Below are 22,726 nucleotides of genomic sequence, written 5' to 3' on the forward strand. Positions count from 1 at the left end.
CCCGCTCTCGGGCGCACACCCCATCCCTGCAGCGGTCGGGTCGGGTCCAGATCAGCCCCATCCTCAGGCGGCGTGGGAGCCCAGCCGCAGCCACGCTCCTACCTGCGCGGCGGCGGGCGCGGCAAGGAGCGAGGGCACCGCGCGCCCCGGCCCGAGCCCCGCGCCGCGGCGCGTCTGCTCTTGTGCTGCGGCGGCGGCGGCGGCGGCTGCAGCGGCCGCGGGCTGGCTGGCGGACTGGCTGGTCGCCCGGCTGGCTCCTCGCTGGGGCTTCCTGTAGGGCTGGACAAAGGACATTTCCTGGGAGGAGCAGGGGAATGTTCCCAGCATGCCTCGATTTGTAGTTCCCGAGGACTTCCTGCCACCACAGCAGCGGGCGCCCGGGAGGCAGCTCCGGCCAGACTAGGACCCCGGACCCGGAGCAGAGGCGCTGCCTCCTTCCCTAAGCGCTCCCGGAAAGGGGGCGGCGCGTGGATCCGACCCTGGGCCCCGCCCCGCGGCGCATGCCGAGCCAGCTGCCCCGGAGGGCGCGGGTCCCTACGCGGGAGTTCTTAACTGGGGTCCTGTCGCTGAGCTGTCGCAGTGTGCGGGGGGACTGCGTGGGGAGAGGCCTTTTCTTTAGAAATGAGGAAGGTGGGGATGGGTTCGCTTTAGGTCATCTGGGATTTTTAAAATAGATTTTCTTTTTCTTTTTCCATTTCTGTTTTAAGCCACCGGAATCCTGCTGGGGGCGGATTAAAGAACTTGACTGCTCACCAGGAATTCAGGTTCCTTAAGATCTTGGCGCTTCATCCTTAAGACCATAAGAGCTGATTGTTCCCAGATCCTGACCCGATGACATTCCTTCCTCGGTTGTTGGCCTTGCCTCGGTTGTTGGCCTTGTCCCAGGCATCTTTTCAAGAAAAGTAATTAAACTAAGAGGTAGAAAACAAATTACATGAATTAACTAGAAGACGCGTAAAAACCCGTGTGCTGCTGAATGAAGAACTTGCTGGACTTTCTGCTTATCTTTTCCTTTCACCTTTAGGATTCAGTTTCCTGGGTCCTACAAAACAGAAGTGGTGGCCGCTGTATAGCGAACGCGTGGGGTGAGGGGGTTAGGGAAGGAGGACGTTGGCTACCAGAGAGGAACTCCGCTTCCAGACTATCAAGGGTCTGTAACATCCTCCACAAATTCCTGTCTAATTCCCAGGACGCTCGTGGGAAAATCAAGGAAGGGCCACTTAGAGACTGCATGACTAAAAGCTGTGTTCTCTCCCAAGGAGAGCGATCAGAGTGTAGTGAATGGAGATAGGACCTAAGGAGGATTTCTAGGATCCTCTAAAATGTTTTTGAAAAGTAACAAGGTAGTAGGTCATAATTACCCGTCATATCCACTTGGCCTCTCACATTTCAAAGGCACATGAATTGGAACTTATGGATGAGGGATTTAGTTTACCTTTAAGAAAAGTGGATCCACTTTGCTTTTCTGCTGTAGTTCTCTTTCTTTGGAGGTCCTTAACCACAGGCATAAAATGGGCTGGATTAATTTAAGGTGTAGAATTGATGAGAAGCACACAAATATGATCACCTGCCTCCCCAAAATTCCTATTGCATGTCACTGTGTTGACCATCCACCTAAATGAATGGGGCTGTACTCCTTGAATTTTCCAGACCCTACAAATTACTGCTCCTTAATGGTTTGCAGTCTGGTAACATTCCAGTGAAAGCGTGCCCCCCCAAAAAAAGGATAATTGATAATGGTGGTTTGGCAAATCTAGCAACCTTTTCTAGTGTTCAGCTTGAAAAAAAAAATTATGCACTTGCCTGTAACATTTAACACGGTCTACCAGGCCTTGGTTGAAGCTACTTTCTGCCTTGCTTCTAATATGGTACACTCTCCTCCTCCTACATTTCTAATTTCAGCTCATGATACCTAAAACTTCACTATCTCCATCACATACGAAACCTGCCCCTCATTTTATTTTGCCAACCTAAGTTAATTCGTTACTTTAACAAATTTATTTAACACTAACTATTCACTATGCCTGGAGTAGACAAAGGACATTTAACAGTAAGATATCTGCAGAGTAGCCATCAATAACTTAACTACAAGCTATGTCTTACCCTCAAGAAGCTCATTCTCCAGTTAGCATCACACAAACAATTACCACATGGTATTTAACAAAGATGTCTGTGTTCCCAGAAAGTGGTGCTCTTTCCATAAACTCTTTTGTTCCAGTGAGAGAAGGAGTAGGCCAGGAGTGGCCAGAGGAGGGAACAGGAGATGAAAAAATGCAGGTCGTATGTAGGGACACTTAGTGTGTGAAATTTGGTTGTGAAGCAGCTGGAGGTAGCTGGGCAGGAAGGAGGGTCTAAGGAGGATTCTCTGTTTGTGGGGGGTTTATTTGGTTTTTAAGATGAGAGCTCCTTGTGGATGTTTAAATGCTGGTGGGAAAGGTCTAGGAGACAGGCAGAGGGTGAAGACAGAGAAGAGAGAAAGGATAAGGGATTAGGCATTCAACAAATGCTTGTTGAATTAACTAATGCCTGTTACGGATCATTGCTGAAGATGTTGAAGTTGAAATGAATAAACTGCACATTTCCAGTAAAGATATGCAGAGTGTGAGACCAGACAGAAATGACATTCCTTTCTTCCTTGTCATGGGCCCACTCCCAACCTCCTTGTCCTCAGGGGAAGGTAACAGGCAAGCAGATAAAAGGAGGGAAAGAAGGGCTCCCCAGCTGTTAGAGGATGGATGTCAAGTTTTCCAGTTTGATGACAGGTTCAAAAGCACACAGCATCTTCAGAAAAGTCTAAACTTTTAAGACTATGGGTTTGAGTTTTATTATTAAAGTAAGCAAATATTTTACCTTTGCCTTTTTTTTTTTAAACTTTACTTTAAGGTAGGCTACATAACTGTTCTCATCCTCACCTTTCAAAAGGGGAATTGTGCCTACACCTTTTAAGATTTCAAGTATAAGGTGGACATCTATTGTTTTTCTTACCCTCACAAGCATCCATCTCCTCCTTTTCTGATAACAGCAGCTTTGGGAAAATAACCCCCTTCCCAATCCTTAGTCTTTGTGGTTTACAGAGTGGCAGATCATGGTGGGTACAAGATTAACACCTGCCAATTAATCTATTCCATTGCTGTACAAGGGATAAGCTAATAGAAGAAGCAGAGCTGAGAAAAGTGTGTGTGTGTGTGAGAGAGAGAGAGAGAGAGAGAGAGAGAGAACATAATCACAAGCAAATCCTTACCCTATTGTTGACCATGCCTGAAGCCAAGATACCCCCAGACTTTTTAGCTGCATGAGCCAAAACATTCTCTTCGGGCTTAAGTTACTTTGAGTTAAGTTCTATCTCTTGCAGCCAAGAGAGTTCTATACAGCTGGTCATGGGGTATAGTAGTACAGATCCTTAAATGTGCAATTGGCTAAGTTGAGGGAGGGTGAGAGTAGAAAGGGTCCCTCTGTACCAGGCTAGAGAATTGGAAATACTTGTGATATGGTAACCAAAAAAACGGAGTGAAAGGTCTCAGACCCCAGCATTTCAAGGCTGGAGTTTTAGATGTCTTGATTGACATGTCAGGATTTTTGAAGGTTTGGACTACCTGTAGTTTTTATAAATGTTCTAAAGAAAGAGACATGCTGATGTTCAAACTGGGCCTGTGTAGAAGCAGTGAGGAAGAAATTACAGCCTGGCTAAAGATGCTCTTTCTGCCTCTAGCTGGCAAACTCAAATGGTCAAGAATCAGACATATTGAGCCATGCCAGGTTGGAAAAATGAAATGTTATGCTCCTTCCAGAGCGACAGCAAGGGCATGAAGGTAAAAAAAAAACAAACTGCTAATGGAAAGACTGTTTCCAGGGTCTACATCAGACTCCTCCTACTGTGCCATTCCTGTCTGAGGAAGGGAAGAATTAATCCCGTTTTAAGTACGGTGACCATACAATTTATCATCCAAAGTGGGACAATTTTGAGTGTGAGTAGGGGTGCTATTAATAATTACACTGGAGTGGCACTCAAGAGTAGGTCACCCTAATTAAAAGAGCCATCCACTAGGACACAGCCTTGCATCAAGAGGCCAAAATCTGTTAGTCTTCTTCACCCCCAGTAAATTGCTTCAAATTGTCCCTGGGCAGAGGTCAGGATGGCAGTCATTAAGTTGAAGACTGGAAAGTGAATCAGACCTAAGGCCTTTCCTTAGAAGACAGAACACCCCCCCAGACCAGTGTCTAGAGTGCAGAAGGACTCCACACCACTGAACTACATTAGCAAGTGGAAGCCTAAAGCAGTGTAGTCCCCAAATTGGGAACTCTCCTGGATTCCCATAGCGGTTGTGGTCACATAGGAAAATAGCCAATAAGAATCTTTCTTGAGAAGTAAAGTGGAGATAGTTAAATTGATCTCTACCTCTTCATCCTCCAGTTCCAGGGCTAGGTCTGTAACCCAGGCCTGTCAGTCAGCACCTCCCACGTCCCACAGACCAGTGATGGGGCAGGTAGTTGCGGGGGGGAGGGCGGGGGTGTGTCAGGCATGGGTATGTGACCTGGAAGCTAAGGTTAAAGAAGCCCGCTTTCTCTGTTGGAATTGCTAATTGCAAAGACAACACAAACTGAAGATGCTGGAAGGCGTAGCCTGAACATCGAGTCAAAACAGAGAAAAGAAGAGCAGAGAGAGGGAGAAACAGAGAAAAGTTTATTTGAGGGCTTCAATTCAACCATTCCTAATCTATCCCTGTTCTTTTCAGTTACATGAACAACTACATCCATCCCGCCATCATAATGTGATTTGTTTACTTATCTAATTGAATAGGATTTCTGCCTATTTCAAGAGAAATAATTCTGACTAAACTCAGAGATTCTGAACTCTTTTCGGTGTTTCTCATGGTGAAAATTCTCAGGAAAGAGGGAGGGGAAAATAGGACAGGGATAGACTCACCTGAACCACAGCTATCAATGAAGTGTTCTTCTCAGTAGACCCCCTGTTGTTGCCAGCCAGGGCCAGCTTTCTAATCCCATCATCCAGACTGGTGTGGTGAACTGACCACCTTCTAGGATTGAAATGACACGGACACATGCATCAGTCAGTGCCTGACTGTTGGGAGAGCTCAGCCGTGTTTTCCTCCTTGTACTGGTTCTTTTGCTTAAAAAAAAAGATTTTCAACCCTTACAGTTATTGTTGAGCCTGATTCACTTGTTAGTAGGTAACATATAGTTTTTTGGTCTTATGTTTTGTTTTGTTTTGTTTCCTCGTGGCGTGTAGCTGCTTCCTCTTAAGTCCTAAAACTTGAATTCCCACATCAGGGCCTTTTCTCCTTTTCTGCCTGGAGTCAGCCCTCCAACTCCAGTCCCAACCTTTCTGAGGGGAGCTCCTTCCCATCCTAACCCTAAATGTCACTTCCTTATACAGACTTTCTCTGGCCACTCTCTCTAAAATAGTCTCCCCCTTTTCTCTGTGAGTCTTTCATTTTCTTCATATTTGAAACACTTTATTCTCTGTTTTCCCTGTTTCATTTCTCTCCTGCAATTAACATGCAAACTCCATGAGAGTAAGTTCTATGACTGTCTTATTCATAGCTTTGTCCAAAGAATCCAGCACAGTGCTCAGCTTTTATAGAAGAAAAGATATATGTTGAGTACATTTAATAAAGAAATATTTTTTAAGAATCTGAGAGGAGCATCAATGTTCACTTGTGGGCAACCTCTCTTGGATACACTTTTTAAAATTGAAATATAGTTTCTGTTCAATATTATATAAGTTACAGGTGTACAATATAGTGATTTGCAATTTTTAAAGGTTACACTCTATTTATAGTTATTGTAAAATATTGGCTATATTCCCCTCTGTATAATATATCCTTATAGCTTATTTTATACCTAATAGTTTGTACCTCTTAATCTCCTGCCCCTCCCCCTTTCCCTCTCCCCACTGATAACCACTAGTTTGTTCTCTATATCTGTGAGTCTGTTTCTTTTTTGTTATATACACTAGTTTGCTGTGTTTTTTAGATTCCACATGTAAGTGAGATCATACAGCATTTGTCTTTCTCTCTCTGACTTATTTCACTTAGTATAATGCCTTCCAAGTCCATTGAATATACTTTTTTAAAGTAAACTTTCTATTAAAGTATAATGTGTAAAAATGAATATTTCATTGAAATTGAATGTGTTCAGATATTGAATATCTTATTCCCTAGAGGAGAATTTGGGGCAGGGGAGGTGAGAATATTTCCCATCTGATCAAAGGCAGTGGAGGGAAGAGGACATTTTCACCAGGATTACCTGGGCTGACGGCTGGCTCTGAAATAGTCGGCCTCCTACACATGTTCCCCTGAGCATGAGCACAAGACTGTGGCTTTTTTTGTTTTTGTTTAGTTTTGTTTTTCTGAGCTACATATAGCCTGGAACCCTGTATCCCTGAAGGATGGGGAGAGAAGAAAAGTAAATTGTGAGCCACAGCAAAAATGGGTATACATGTCAAGGTATAGATTTCACTCACCTCTGTACTCCAAAGATTAGAAAGATACTTGGTTCACTAATCTTTTAAAATAAGTCTGTATCTGACTTAATGGAGAAACTTTAGATGCCCTCTCTCTAAGGTCAGAAGCAAGATAAGGATGCCCAGCATCATGCTACTCTTCCACTTGGTACTGGAAATCTATGCCAATCCAGTAAGAGAAGAAAATCAAAGGTATAAACATTAAAAATGAAGAAACATAACTGTCATTTGCAGATGATATTATCTACATGGAACTTATTATAAACCAGGAACCATCTATTTGTTTAGTATTCACTAATCATCTCTAATTCAAAAATAAGGAAAATGAGGCTCTGAGAGGCCACGTTTACCCAAGGTTGTTCAGAAGTAGTCCTCAGAGGCTGAATTTAAGGCCTCATGAGGCAAGAAGAAAGAATAAGAACATTCACAGTGAAGGTGTGAAGAAGAGAGCAGTGAAGTTCCATCCACCTGTCCCTTCATCCATCCAACCATTCATTCAGTAGTTGGACGCTTATTGTGTTAGTGTATGTTTGCTCCCTTCCATGCACGCTGTTCGGTGCCAGCCATGCTGAGATGAAAGTTGCATGTCCTGATCGCAATCTGGTGGAAGAATAATACCACATGAGGAGATGACTCTGTGACTAAGCTCACATAGCAAGCAATTGAGGCACAAGAGAAATTGGGATCACCAGAGATGGCTTTCCCAGTGGTGACACCAGAGCTGAGTCTCAAAGAATAGAAGTAGGTTTTCTGAGCAAGGAGCTGGGCATCAGGTGAGGGAGATGCTGTAGAGTAGGCAGTGGGGCAGGATGCTCATGCAGAATAATGATTGAGGCTAGCATATTTTTAGGCATGAGCCCAGGACTTGAATGACATTGTGAGCCATGCTAAGTAAGGAATGTGGATTGTGGACGCAGCACTGGGGTACTGAGACAGACTGAAAAGAAAATGGCTCAGTCCTTATAGGTTGGAGGAGGGCGTGGAGTTAAACCGCTTTGTTTTCTTTTACTGTGTCTACACTCAACAGCATTAATTATCACTTCCATTGGCATGTTAATTTTCCTGTAATTTATCACTAGTCACAGCTTTTTAAATGGTGTTACTAAAACTTTATCCTATTCTGAATAAGACTGCTTTAGCATTGAGCAGACTTGACAACTGGTACCCTCCACCCACTCGTCATCTCTTTTCTTTGAAGCGTTGTGGCTTCATCACTAGGTTTATCAAGTAAGAAGGTCCCCCAGTATGGTTCCAGTGAAGCAGAAAAGATAAATCCATTTATTCAACAAATATTTACAGAAGATTTACAGTGCTAGGGTACAACAGTGAATAAAACATGCTTCCTACTCTCAAGGAGCTTGTGGGCTCAATTTGACCAAACAGATAATAACATTTAACACCAGAATCAGCAAACATTATATGATACTATGTACCAAACCTTGTTCTATATGCTTCCATATACGAATCCTTTAATCATTTAATACGCTCAACAACCTTATGAGACAGGCTGTAAGAGGCACCCTTGCCCAATTCACCCTGCTAGTGGGCTCGGAACTGCAGCAGTAAAGCTCCAGTGTCTGTGTTCTCATCCCTTTCACCTTAATGGCCTGATGACAATCTAATGTGATAAATAACATGATGCAGACAAGCTGCATCAGAGTAGCATCCAAGGTGCTACTAACCCAGTCTTAGGGGTCAGGAAATATTTTCTGGGACAGTTTCAAGCTGAGCCTGGAAGAAGGAGTAGGAGTTAGCTAGATGACAGAGGAAGGGAGGGTTAAAGGAATCTTATGTGCAAAGATTCTGAGCCTAGAAAAGACTTGGCATTTACTGCAGAGCATCCTGGAAGATTAAAATGAGGCCAGGTTGAGGGGGTGGGTGTGAGGGTGGGGAAGAATAGAAGTAAAGTTGTGTTACTTCACATTTTAGGGCTAGAAGAAATCTCATAGACAAGGCAATGGAACTAAGTTCCAGAAAATCCTGAGCCTAAATATTATATCCCTTTTAAGGCATGATGACCTTTTTTCTTCAAAGCAAAATCAGAATCATTTTTTGGATTCATGGATTCATTTAGGTAATAAGTTTTAGAAAAGTATTTCTTACTAATTACCTTATTAATTACATGGAGGTATGTATTTAAACATTCATCTTTGTTGAAAGGAATAAAATTGCATTAAAACTAGGTATAAAATTACCCCACAAATCAGTTACTACTGATTTACTATGATTGAACGGTCATTCTTTTTTTTTTTTTTTTTTTTTTGCGGTACGCGGACCTCTCACTGCTGTGGCCTCTCCCATTGCGGAGCACAGGCTCCGGGCGTGCAGGCTCAGCGGCCATGGCTCATGGGCCCAGCCGCTCTGCGGCATGTGGGATCTTCCCGGACCGGGGCACGAACCCGTGTCCCCTGCATCGGCAGGCGGACTCTCAACCACTGCGCCACCAGGGAAGCCCCCGAACGGTCATTCTTATATTCAACATTTATTTGTTGAGTACCTACTATATGTCAGGCCTAGTGTATGACACCAGAGGACACTTCAGGGAAGATAACAGGTTCTTGAGCTTGCACTAGGCATATTGCAGCAAATCCTAAGTATCCTAGAAAGTCTGGAAGCATGGTTTTCATACTTATAGAACATATAAGGTTTTTTGTCCAAACATCTAAGTTCACAGATGAAGAAACAAGGAAGATTAAGTGATTTACCCAAATTCATATACCTCAGTGTAGGGGGGTGCTGGTGACTTGACCTAGGGTCATACTTCCAAGCCATTACTCTTTCCAGTGACACCTCCCTCCCTTATATATTCTGAGCCATGCGTTCAAGAGAAGTGTTTGCCAACAAGTTGAGGGGCATTGTAAGTCAGGATTCCCATTGGAGCCCTTCTATACCAATCTAACCTTCTCCCCCACTCACAAGGTAACAGCCTACCTATGGCCAACATTGTCCAGTTTACAGAAATGTTTTCACATTTATTGTCTCAGTTGAGCTTCAAGGGACCCTAGGAAGTAGATTCTATAGACATTAACATCCCCATGGAGATGAGGAAAATAAGTTTTAGAGTTCCAGTGACATGAGCATGGTTACAAAGTAAGAGCCAGAAGGGCAGGATCAGCTGCCCCAGGCCTCAAACCACAGAGGCACTCACACATCCTGGGAATAAACCCGAGATTCTGTGCCCTCTAACTCAGGTTTCTACCAACACTCCCAGCACAAGTGATGAAATGTAAACTGGATCTATTCCCACTGAGGAAGGAAGTTTCCTTGGATAGAAATGTAAGAATACTCCCAGGACTGCAGATTTATCTTTGCTGAGATTTTCTGTGATCTACACATGCATATTTCTTGGTGTAATCAGAGTCCTGCCCCAATTCCAAGAGGACCTGAAACTGACAGCTGAATTCCAAAACCAAACAGTGTGCGACACTGTGCAGGGAAACAGAGATTTTTTTTTTTAATATACATTTTAATTCCTTTAATGTACCTCCCATGAAGTCATCTGGTTGGAAAGGAAAAGTGAAGAGAGGAAAAAAAACTGTAGAAATGTGGTAAATGTTTAATTGGTATGAAGCCAATAAATAAGTAATGGAAAAGAAACTCTCTATATATATTCACATTATAGGTTATACAAGTGATGGCGTGAATACATCCTTGTTATTATGGAATTAAATAATTAAATATTTAGATTAAAAATAAAAGTCATTCTTCACATACCATGAGTGTTCTTGAGACTCTTCCAGTGATTTAAGAAAAATATTTTTTAGAACCATATCCATATCTTGAACAAGACTGTGTAACTATATCCAAGTAAGTTCTCTTTGCTCATGGTGAGTGTGAGTGACTAATGCTTTCCAGTTATGAATGCTGGAAAAACTGTGAAACAAAAGAAAAATAAGTAAAATATTCTGCTATACTTGGTGCAAATAATAAATCCCTTATTAAAGCATAAAGAGAGATTTGATTTTCATTAATGGAAATAGTCATCATCTTTGTCACCCCTCTCTATTAAATAATATTAATTTAAAGGGACACCACATTATCCAGAACCTGGATCTGCCCCTTGAGGCCTCTGTTCATTGGCTGAGGCTCCATTCTTTTATACTGCAGATATTTTTTTAACTCTAAATTCTTTGCTCCTTCCACTATCATATTTCCCACCCTGTGGATGCCTGGAGTTCTGATAGACTGTGCCACAAAACACTTGTGTTTTATTTTATACTATTTTCATTGGTTCATGAGATGTTTTGTACCAATCATTGGTCTGTCTCCCCAGCTAAACTCAAAGCTTCTTGGTGGAGGAATCACGCTTCATATTTATCTTCTCCCTGCCTCCCCCACTGAGTGCCCTTGCTGCAGTGTGCACAGAGTAGGTTCACAATCCCAAGGGGGGTGTAGTCTCGTCTTTCTCTTCTCCACAACAGCATGAGACAGGCTGGGACCTGGGACCTGGTACCCTTTGCTGCAGTGCTTGCACCTGGACAAACGTCTCCTTGAGAAACAAAATACAAAGAAACAATAAGGGACAAAAAACTGCGTGCATTGGCAGTTGGGGCAAATTATGGACAACAAGATACAAAAAGACCAAGAAAAAACCAACTGCCACTTCTGAAGAACTGGGAGCAAAAGCAGGGTACTAAGCATGCCCCCTGCACCCAACACCACCAAAGGGGTGGGCAAACCACCTAAGCCCCCCTGACCCCTGGATGCACCCCTATCCCTCTTCAGGATCAAGCAAGGGAAACTGTTCCTTGTTTTCACTCCCCGCTGCTGCAGCAGGGGCCCCAATAAAGCCTTGCCTGAATTCCTTGTCTGGCCTCTAATCAATTTCTATTGATTGGGGAAGGCCAAGAACCCTGGTTGGTATCAAGAGAACTCCTCAGCAGCTGCATTCTCTCATCCCTAGCGCAGCAGAAACTTCCCAGAGGTGGGCAACACCCCAGAGTAGATGCAGAGCTCAGGTTTTCTCAGGGTAGAGCTAAGTGTTGGCTGGCCCTGGGTGTCTGAGCCCTGAGGGCTGTCCTCCTCCACAAACTCACTAAGCCTCTTCCTGGCCCTGATCCCCAAAGTCGACTTTTTTTGGTCCTATAGTCAGTACTCCAGCTGCACTGAGTTCCTGGCTTAATTCCCGACTACTCTCAGCCAGAAATCTTTCTGGTCCAGAACTTCAACTACATTCTCTTCTTTTGCTAACTTTGTTTCCCTCTCCTGTACTGTATGAGCTTGTTTCTTCTGGCTGCTTCCAGAAACACTTCATCCATTGCCAACGGGGTCTGTAATAGTTGCTTTAATCATTAACACTGATAGTTATTTATAGAGATTACCCACACCAGCCCATGAAATATTTACCTCCAGTCAGGCCCATGAAAAGGGAAATTGTGTCCCAGGATGGTTGTGTCTTATGTGCTTGGATCATACCAGCATATTCTCCTGCCTAGAACATGGTCTGTCCAGAATTAAAGTGATTTAACTTTGAAGAGAAAATAATGCACATTTTTTTTCCCGTGAGATTTTATTCATGGTCATTTGTTTCAGCTGTTGATATAAAGAAACCAGTTTAACTGCTTCAAAAGGTCAACTGAAAAAGGAACTAGTCAACCTGTGTACTCATTAAAAATAAATGGAAGAGTTATGGAGAGTTATTATATCATGTCAAGACTGCTTTTTGGAGGGGGAGGGGAATGCAGGCCAGGTGGTTAATTAGGATTATGCCCTTAGCTACATCTGTTGTGATATCTGGGTTTACTCCATGTGAAAATGAGAACAAGGGTTTGTCCCAGGCTAGGGTCTCTAGAGATAAATACTATGTGAAGTGTTTTAAAGGCACAGAATCCAGGGGAATAACTATTCTAAGAGTTCAGATGGTTACAAAGAATGCAGTTTTAACCAGAAGCAGAGATAAAACCTCAGGGTCACCAGAAAACCCCAGGTGTTTTCAAGGACAATATTGAAAAGTTGGCTGACCAAGTAGAAAGAGAAAGAGCCAGGAGCTGTAAAGCCCGATTTCAGTGACTCAGACTGGATTCAGTGCCCATGGTTAATATCAGGAGCTTCTCTATCTGTGCACCACTTACATCAGCCCCAGTTCCTCATCCTGTAGTTGAGACCATTTTTAAATCTGAAAACTTAAGTGTATCCTGGAACTGATAAACAGCTGTGAGTGTAGGGAAGAAAGGAATAGGTGGGTGGGGCTAAGCTGCAGCCCCAAGGTAACAACAGAGCAAAAATAAGTAACTGGATTCTCTTGGAGGTGGCATATGAAGGAACCTATTGTTACCAAAGAGAGTTCCCTGCCCAAGAGACCCTGAGGCATTACATCAGCAGACTAGCACATATGACTCTTTCCCAACTCTGGCTCCATTTTGGAAACACATACCTGCTCTAAGTGGTGTTTGGAGAGAAGGAAAGGAAATGCCATGTCTGTTTTTCTGCTTCCCATGTCTCTATTAAAATTTAGTTGCTGTGGGCAGGGTATTCATCATCTCCTTTCTTGGTGACCCCTCAAACTGCAGCGAGCCACTTTGTACTGTTGTTCGGTCACATGGTCAGGACAGATAGCTACTGCATAGCAGTAAGGTGGACAGGGTCCAATCAGTCCTAAATGCTGAGATCTGGTGCCTATTTAGGGGCAGAGCTTTGGAAAAATAATGGCTGGTAATTATTAAGAGTTTCATATGTGCAGAGACTGAGCTAGGAGCTTTAAGCTTTAAGCTTTACTCGTCACAACAAACCAATTAGGCATTACTGCTTTTTCTGCTGTAAATCTGAGGACACCGAAGTTCAGAGAGGCTCAGTCATTTGCCCAAGGTCACAGAGCCAGTGAGAAATAGAGTCAGATTTTAAACCCAGGTCTGACTCCAGATCTCGTGCTGCTACTCCTCGTGTTGTCATAGGAAAGGCACCTGAAGGGACATCTAGTCCTGTAGTCCTAGATTAAAAAATAAGGGTAAGCTGCTTATTTCCTGTCCCTAGTTTTCTTCATTTTATCACATTTACACCTCATATCCAGATGCCAATATTGCTCTTTTAGTTACATGCCGAGTTGTGTGGAAGGGTGAACAGAGTTTATCTCTATGGAAGAATGTTCATGGATCAATGGACCTGCTATTATATGGTCCCTATGTGGATGATACTGTCTACCAGGGGCTGGGGTACATACAGTTCTCACTCTCAGGAGATAAGACAGGCCTATCAAATGGTATCCAAGGCAGCATACCATAAGTGCTATATCAACAGGAAGGAGAACTGCTCTTCATGTTGGAAGAGGGAGAGATCACTTCCGAGTAGATGGTCAAGGAGGGATTCCTGGAGGATGAGGCAGGATCTGAAGAGTAAGGGAGGGTATTTATTTGGAGGTAGTGGAATCATGAAATGGAGACATGGAGTAAGGAAGCAAAAGGCGCATTTGGAAACAGTGAAGGCACCAGGTCACTTGAGCTAGGCTCACTGGGGGAGGAGGAGGAGACGAAGCAGGAAAGGCAAGCTGAAATTAGGTTGTGCAGATCCTTGGAAACTATGCAAAGTGGTTTGAAATCATGATAATAAATAAGATCCATGGTGTGAAACTCCAGTCCTGTGGAGGCACTGGATCACCTGGGGAGTCTGCTGTGCAGCAACAGCAGGGAGAACAAGGGCTTTGGGCAGAAGGTCTACTTTGAGTCGAAGTCTAACTCTGTAATTTACTAGCAGTGTGAATTTGGCTAGTTACTGAATTTTTCTGAGTTGCTGTTTATTCATCAGTAATTCTCATCTCACCTGGTTAGAAAGCAGGAGTCAGCAAACCTTTTCTGTGATGAGCCAGATTGTAAATATTTTAGACCCGATGGGCCATATCGTTGCTGCTATCGTACAGTGAAGGCACACAGACAACTTGTAAACAAATGAGTGTGGCCATATTCCAATAACATTTTACTTACAAAACAGCCATCCAGCCGAATATGACCTCTGGGCCATAGTTTTCCAACCCCTGTAATAGAGGATTAAGTGAAATTATATCTGTAAAACACCTAGCACAAAATAAGCTTTAAATAACCATTCCCACCTCCTAATTACTTTTGCCCCCCCAAAGTGGATTGTACCCCATTACCACACCCTGATGTAGTTGATACTTATGCATATATTCTTTATCATTGTTTTTCTGCAGTGCTGGCCATAATATTATCTCATAAAAATGGGCTTCAAAACCAATAGATTCCTTAGGGTATGGTTTACTAAAGGCATAAAGAAAAGGGAGTCATCCTGGTTTTAATAATAAAGGATACAGTGTGTGTGTGTGAAAAAAAAAGGTGTGAAAAGAAATAAAAAGAATGTAAAGTGCTGGTGACCTAACTGGGAAGGAAATCCAAAAATGAGGGGATATATGTATATGTATAACTGATTCATTTTGCTGCACAGTAGAAACTAACACAATATTGTAAAACAACTAAACTCCAATAAAAATTAATTTAAAAAAAATAATAAAGGAGAACCATGTCCCATTTCTAGGCTGAGAGGGCATGAGGCAGTACCCTCCCTTTCGTTGCCACTTAAGGCTAAGAAAAAAGCAGTGGAATTCCACCTGCTGAATTTAGAATAGAACTGCTGGGGGAATTTGGAATGAAAGGGCGCCCTCTAATGGACATTTACAGAATTCAGTTGAATTCTCCTCATTCTCCAGAAAGGATTAACCAAGATGAATATACCTCACCAGCAGTCTACTTTTTACAAGCCCCCTTCATGAGACCTCACTTGATCAACAACTGCGTTGTGGGGTGATTTTGCTCCTAAGGAAGTTGAAAAAGAAGTGGTTAAGGGCTTAGCCAAGGTCACCCTTCCTGACGTAAACCAATAGAGAGAGAGAGCAGGCTGGATATTGGGGTGTGGACAAAGTGGTTAAGGCTTAACCAGGGCAAATAGTGGGAGACTCTGCTTGCCCTCTGAGTTTTCCTTGTTGCCAACACAGGAACGAATTGATCTACAGCAAGAAACCATCAGCCCGTCTCACTGAAACCTCTCCCACTGCAAAAGGGTTCTAACTGAGCTGACGTCATCTAGGCAAAGCAGTCTTCCAGCTGGTAAGCCAAGCCACGCAACAGGGAAGACCTAACGGTTCTTTCCAAAGCCTCCACTTGGAGTCACAGGACACTCATGTGCAACAGGCTGGCCATCCCCCTCCCGCTTCGTCAATAATTCACTTCAGTAGTTGCTGAGTGAGGTTTGTTGAAAACCACCCTGGAGCCCTCAGGGGACCACCTGGGAAACAAACTGGAGACCCAGGGTAGGGCTGTGGTAGAAATGCTAGAATTGTATTTCTAAGGACTCACAGAGCACAGCTGTAGTCCTCCCAGAAGAACAGGACACGTGGATATACTGGCCAGAGAGAAGAGAGCACAGGAGACTGGGAGAGACTCAGATGTCCAGAGAAGGACAGCAGTGGCAAGACCAGGTCTCAGAGATGATCCAAGTGGCGGTGGACAACAGAGGGGAGGGTCAGCAGGGTCTCTGATTATATGTGAGGTGGTGGTCTACCTTCTGGAAATCTCAGAGGAAGAGACCACCAAAACTGGTGATACCACTAAAGTTACACATTTCTGGGAATTCTTAGAAATAGTTGGAGAAATAAAGAGTGAAAAAACAAAAGCCTTCCTGCTAGTCAGCAGTTGTAGGCATGGAGGATCTAGATTTAGATGATGATTATTATAAACACAACCCTGGGCTATAATTATATCAAACTGCCTAGTAAAGCTCAGGGCATACAGACTATAATTACATTAAACTTCTTTTTAAAAAATTTTTATTGGAGTATAGTTGATTTAAAATGTTGTGTTAGTTTCTGCTGTACAGCAAAGTGAATCAGTTATACACATACATGTATCCACTTTTTTTTCAGATTCTTTTCCCACATAGGTCATCACAGAGTATTGAGAAGAGTTCCCTGTGCTATTCAGTAGGTCCTTATTAGTTATCTATTGTATATATTGTAGTGTATATATGTCAATCCCGACCTCTCAGTTTATCCCTCCCTCCCCTTTCTCCCCTGGTAACTGTAAATTTGTTTTCTACATCTGTGACTCTATTTCTGTTTTGTAAATAAGTTCATTTGTACTATTTTTTTAGATTCCACATATAAGCGATATCATATGATATATGTCTTTCTCTGTCTGACTTACTTCACTCTGTATGACAATCTCTAGGTCCATCCATGTTGCTGCATATGACATTATTTTGTTCTTTTTTATGACTGAATAATAATCCATTGTATATATGTATCACACCTTCTTTATCCACTCCTCTGTCAATGGACATTTAGGTTTCTTTCATCATTAAACTTCTTTTTAAAGTAAACTTTTCATTGAAATACAAGTACTTACAGAAGAACACACTAGTCACAGATGTACAGCTCAATGAATTTTTCCAAAGAGAACACACCTGTGTACCCCAAATCCAGATTAAGAAACAGAAGGTTATTACCACCCCAAAGGCCACCCGCGCCCCCTCTTAGTAACCACCCCCTCCCAAGGGTAACCTCTATCCTGACTTGTAACACTGTACATTAGTTTTGCCTGTTCTTGAACTTTATATAAATGGAAACACACACAACTCTCTTGTTTGCCTTCTTTCACTCAACATTATGTTTATGAGGTTCAGCCATGTCCTTATGTGAGGTTGTGGTTTATTTGTTGTCTTTGCTGTATAGGATTCCATTATGAATATACCACTATTTATTTATCCATTCTACTTCTGTTGGGCATTTGTGTTATTTCTGGTTTGGGAATCTTCTGGATAGCTCTGCCATGGACTTTCTACTACACGTGTTTTGGTAAATATATGATGTGTTTCTGCTGGGTATACGCCTAAGAGTGGCTTGCTAGGTCATACGGCATATGTATGCTCAGCTTTTGAAGATAATGGCAATTGCTCATGCTATTTAGACTCTCCAAACGATGTTTGAGGTTTCCAGTTGCTTTTTTTCCTCTACAACACCATCTTTTCTTTCGTTTTGGCCATTCTGGTAAGTACAATAAATACATAAAACTTTTAGTTTTATTTTCAGATCTGGCAGATTCCCTGAAGTGTGCCTCCAAGTTTAACGTTTTTCTTGAATTTGGCCAGATGAAATCTTCAGTATAAAGATCCAACTTATCTTCTCTTTCTGAGGAAATCGAATGTTTGTAAAAGATTTGGCTTATAGAAAAAGCATTTCTTTGTTTTTGAGACTTTAGGATCTTTTACATTCTAAATGCAGGAACAAAATTAAAATAAAACAAAATAAAAATTTTTAAAAAGCAGATGTAAGGATGGCCACATAAGAAATTTTCCTTTCCATCCTGAGCTGGTTCTTTATAAGACATCTACAGTGGGACTCAAAGTTATACCCTTTCTACTAGAGTGTACCTTGCCTTTTCAGATGTCTGGCTACTATACCATAACATATGGACCTTTCATTGAATCTACACATCCCAGAACAGAGAAGATTATTGCCGGAGACCTGCTGCCAGTGTTAGTAGGGGAACTGCAAGGCTTTTCTTATAATTGACCTTGAGAGGGAAGGGTTTTCTCATAGAGTGTTTTTCTAAGGGCATCTGTGTTAATTTAAGTGGAAAGAATGTTAGGACCAAATAGCAGACAGTGAAACAAATCCGGTATGGCATGGGGATCTCATGCCTTTCTACTCTAGAGATCAATGTACAAAATGTGCATGATTGGTTTTCTCTGTTATCACCTTTGGCCCAGAGAGTCTGAATTCTGCAGAACTATTTTTGCCTTTACATTGGTCATTGACTTGGCTGTCTCCAAAGTATTAGCATACTTGGGCCGATGTATCAGAACATTGAAAAGATTGAGATGGAATGGGGCCTAAAAATAATGTTTTTGTTTTTTCTTTTTAAACTGAAACCAGATTTATGCATTTGTGCAAAATGGGCTTCATTCCTCCAGTGCTGGTAACAAGCACAGTTAAGAAACCAAACATGACCATGGTAATGAGGAAACACATGAAATGAAACAGGAAAGAGGTTACCTGAAAACTCTTAAGAGTCACGATATTATTAGCAGTTTCCTCCAAATCACTTAGGTATCATAAAGCCTTGTAGGAAATTTTGGGTTTGCCTGGATGGAAGGAACTAGGGACACATTACCCAGTTGTTCTCTGAAGGACTGCCTCTTAAGAGCTCTTAATTTCACAGATTATATACAATAGCCTTGTTCCCCAGCCAGATTGCAAGCCTCTGAAGGGAAAGGACTGTTTATTCTCTCAAAAAATTTGTTAAGCACCTGCTTGGTGCTGGGGGTGGCAGGATGATGCTTCCTGCTCTCAGACCTTCTGCTGGAGGATGGAGGGAACAAAAGTGCCCACCGAACTGAGAAGGCATCTTGAGACCGAAAAACGAGGCTGTAGCTCCATGTAATCTATGGATCAGTTTATTATAGGGTAACTTACTCATAGGGTGGGATCTTGATCAGGCAGAAAAATCTGGAAGCATTCGAAGCTGCCCTCCCCACTGCTGAGGGGCCATTGGGACAATTTTATAGTTAACCTAGGGTGTGAGGGTAGGTGATTGGAAACAGGACGTGCATTTCTAAGTCAAGTTATGTACCTTGCTAGTGTCAGCCACTTATATGAATCCCTGACCAGTGCCTGATCTCAGGCTCCTGGGAACTCTCTTCTCCTCCTCTGGAGGCACCCTGGACTTTTTGCTTTCCCCTCATGATGCCAGTCATTTATCTGGATTAGCACTGGCCTGAATACATATTCTCCCTCACAGGCCTTTCTTTGTGCACCTGGGGTGGGTCCACCACCTTTGCTCTCACCACCCCACTCTGTTGCTGGAAATACACACCTCAGGGTCTATCTACAACCTCTCTGGACTGTGTCTCTTCATTCATAAATGCTTTAATTTCACAAATGTTAATTGAGCTTCTACTTCGTTCCAGGTGCTGTGCCAAGTATGAAAGGTACAAACATGTTTATAATCATTAGATTGCTAAGGAAAACATAGGCATGTGGACAAATACATAGAAAGAAATGTTACAAATGCATCGATCGATGTATGTCTGGCATACAGGAGGGTGCCAAGGAATAGCTGATCAATTCTTCCATGAGGTTAGGGGTAGGCAGGTGAGACTTCACAAGGGTCAGTGTTAGGTAAGTTAGCTTTTACCCAGACCTGTTCCTATGGCAGTTCCCAACATTGTCACCTACTGAGACTGCATTGCTGGTTAGAGCTCTGGCAGCAGCGGGCCAGAGAGAGGGCAAACAGAGGCTACCCACAGGTGTATGCATACTGGAATTCTGTAGGAATTACTCAGTGTGGTCATCATTGATGCTGTTGGCCAAATGTTTCCAATTATATGTCTTCCAGGCCCATGATAGAATTGTGTTTCCTGGCCCCCTTTTAAGGCCATGTAGCTAGTTCTGGACAAGGAATTATAAGCAGATATAAGTTTGTGGCCAGTGCACTGAATTGCCACCCTGAGACACTCCAAAGGTTTCTTTTCTCCTCTAACATGACAACTGACAACCTTTCAGACAGTGGTCCCCCTGTCAACCTGGGTCCAGTGTGAATAGAGCCACCAGCTGCCCTTTGATAGACGTGTGGCATACACAAAACATGAATCTGTATTTTGTGTGTGTGTGTGTGTGTGCTGTACGCGGGCCTCTCACTGTTGTGGCCGCTCCCCTTGCGGAGCACAGGCTCTGGACACGCAGGCTCAGTGGCCGTGGCTCACAGGCCCAGCCACTCCGCAGCATGTGGGATCTTCCCGGACTGGGGCACAAACCCGTGTCCCCTGCATCGGCAGGCGGACTCTCAACCACTGTGCCACCAGGGAGGCCCTGTATTGTTTTTAAATACTCAGATTTTAGGAATGAGTCTTACAACAGCCTAACCTAGAGTTTAGCATCTTGCAGGAGATACCAGTTGTCTCTTTTCAGGAGAGTACAGGAAGATTAAAGAAAAAGTTGAAAGCAGAGAGAATTATCTGTATCAGTGCATGAGTTGCTTCAGTGTGCAGGTATGTGTAGGAGAAGGGGGGCACACTGTGTGTGTTTTTTTTTAATTCACAATTTTCTTTGTCTTTCCACTTCAGTGTCTTATTTCTCTCCTTTTTCCTCAGTCCCATGTACAGTGATCATAAATGTAAAGTCAGCCCCTTATTTACTTAAATGCCCATTTGACAGATAATTATCGATCACTTACTGCATGTCTAGCACTGTGATACGTATTGAGATAATAGAGATTAATATAGATTCTATCTTGAGGATGCCACCAATGACAAATTGATCCCAGCACAATTTTGAGCTTGGAGACTGAATTCTAAAAATAATCCAGATTAATATCACGTCAGTAACCATACATCATATGAATTATACTTGTGACTATATATTGCTCATAGCAACAAGCTTAAAATAGTTGAGTCACTTTATAAAATCTATATTCCAAAATAGGACAAAAGAAAAAGATGAATGTTGGAATCTTTTTTTAAGGAGGTTTATTGAGATATAATTCATACATCATAAAATTCACCATTTAAAGTGTGCAATTTGGTGATTTTTTAGTATATTCACAAAGATGTGTAACCATCACCAGAATCAATTTTATAACATTTTGTCACCTCCAAAAGAAACCCTGTACCAATTAGCAGTCACTTCCCATTCTACCCTTTACCCCTCCCACCCCCTCCCCACAGTCCTGCACAACCACCAATCTACTTCTTGTCTCTGTAGATTTGCCTATTCTGGGGATTTCATATACATGGAATCATACAATATGTGATATTTTGTGACTGACTTCTTTCACTTAGCGTAGTGTTTCAAGGCTCATCCACATTGTAGCATGTATCTATATTTCATTCCTTCTTATGGCCAAATTATATTCCATTGTATGGCTATACCATATCCTATTTATCCATTGATCAGTTGATGAGCATTTGAGTTGTTTCATTTCTTGGTTATTATGAATAATGGTGCTATGAACATGTGTGTACAAGTTTTTGTTGAGGACATATGTTTTTATTTCTTTTAGCTATTTACCTAGGAGTGGATTTTCTGGCTCATATGTTAACTCTGTTTACTATTAGAGGAACTGACAAACTCTTTTCCAAAGCAGCTGTACCATTTTACATTCCCATCAGCAATGTATGAAAGTTCCAATTTCTCCGTATCTTGACCAATACTTGATATTATCTCTCTCTTTTATTACCCATTCTAGTGGATGTGAAGTAGTATCTTCTTGTGGTTTTGATTTGGATTTCCCTAAAGATTAATGATGTTGAGCATATTTTTATGTACTTATTGGCCATTTGTATAATCTTCCTGGGAGGAATGTCTGTTCAAATCTTTTGCTCTTTAAAAAAAATGGGTTGTTTTTAATTGTTGAGTTCTAAGAAGTTTATATATATATATATATATATATATATATATATATATATATATTCTGGATGCAATCTCTAATAAGCTTTATGATTGAAAATATTATCTTACATTATGTGAACTGTCTTTTCATTTTCTTTATGGCATTCTTGAAGTAAAAAAGTGTTTAATTTGAAGAAATATAATTTATCTATTTTTTTTGTTGTTGCTTGTGCTTTGAGTACCGTATTTAAGAAGGCCTTGCCTAAAGCAAAGTCACAAAAAGTTATCCCGATTTTTTTTTCCTAAAAGTTTTATAGTTTTTTGCTCTTAAATTTAGATCCATGGCCCTTTTTTTTTTTTTTTTTTTTTTGTGGTATGCGGGCCTCTCACTGCTGTGGCCTCTCCCGTTGTGGGGCACAGGCTCCGGACGCGCAGGCTCAGCAGCCATGGCTCACGGGCCCAGCTGCTCCACGGCATGTGGGATCTTCCCGGACCGGGGCATGAACCCGCGTCCCCTGCATCGGCAGGTGGACTCTCAACCACTGCGCATGGCCCATTTTTTAGTTAATTTTATGAATGATGTGAGGAAGGGTCCAACTTCATTCTTTTACATGTGGATATCCAGTTGCCCCAGCATCATTTTCTTGAGAAGACTATTCTTTCCCCCATTGAATTGTCTTGATTACAGTGTCTTCTCCTAAGTTTAGAAATCAGGAAGTATGAATCTTTTAACTTTTTTCTTCTTTTTCAAGGTTATTTGGGCTATTCTGGGTGTCTTGCATTTCATATGAATTTTGGGATTCATTTGCCAAGCTCTGCTCAAAGCCAGCTGGAACTTTTAGGTATTGTGTTGAATCAGAATATCAATGTAAGGAGTATTGCCATCTTAACAATATCAAGTCCTCTTATCCATG

At 42.2% G+C, this 22,726-nt stretch overlaps 1 protein-coding gene across 1 annotated transcript in view; it reads right to left on the reverse strand.

The window, feature by feature from the left end:
- Positions 1 to 22,726, reverse strand: part of ZNF697 (zinc finger protein 697) — a gene marked incomplete at its 5' end in the record, with an annotated part of 70,468 nt that overhangs the window by 26,196 nt on the left and 21,546 nt on the right. The window contains one exon of the mRNA XM_082612174.1: positions 103 to 512. Within this exon, the coding sequence (XP_082468300.1) occupies positions 103 to 512 (410 nt within the window). The remainder of the gene's footprint in view (positions 1 to 102; positions 513 to 22,726) is intronic.

This window comes from Mesoplodon mirus (genome assembly GCF_964341445.2).
Source record: "Mesoplodon mirus genome assembly, chromosome: 3".
Classification (NCBI taxonomy): domain Eukaryota; kingdom Metazoa; phylum Chordata; class Mammalia; order Artiodactyla; family Ziphiidae; genus Mesoplodon; species Mesoplodon mirus.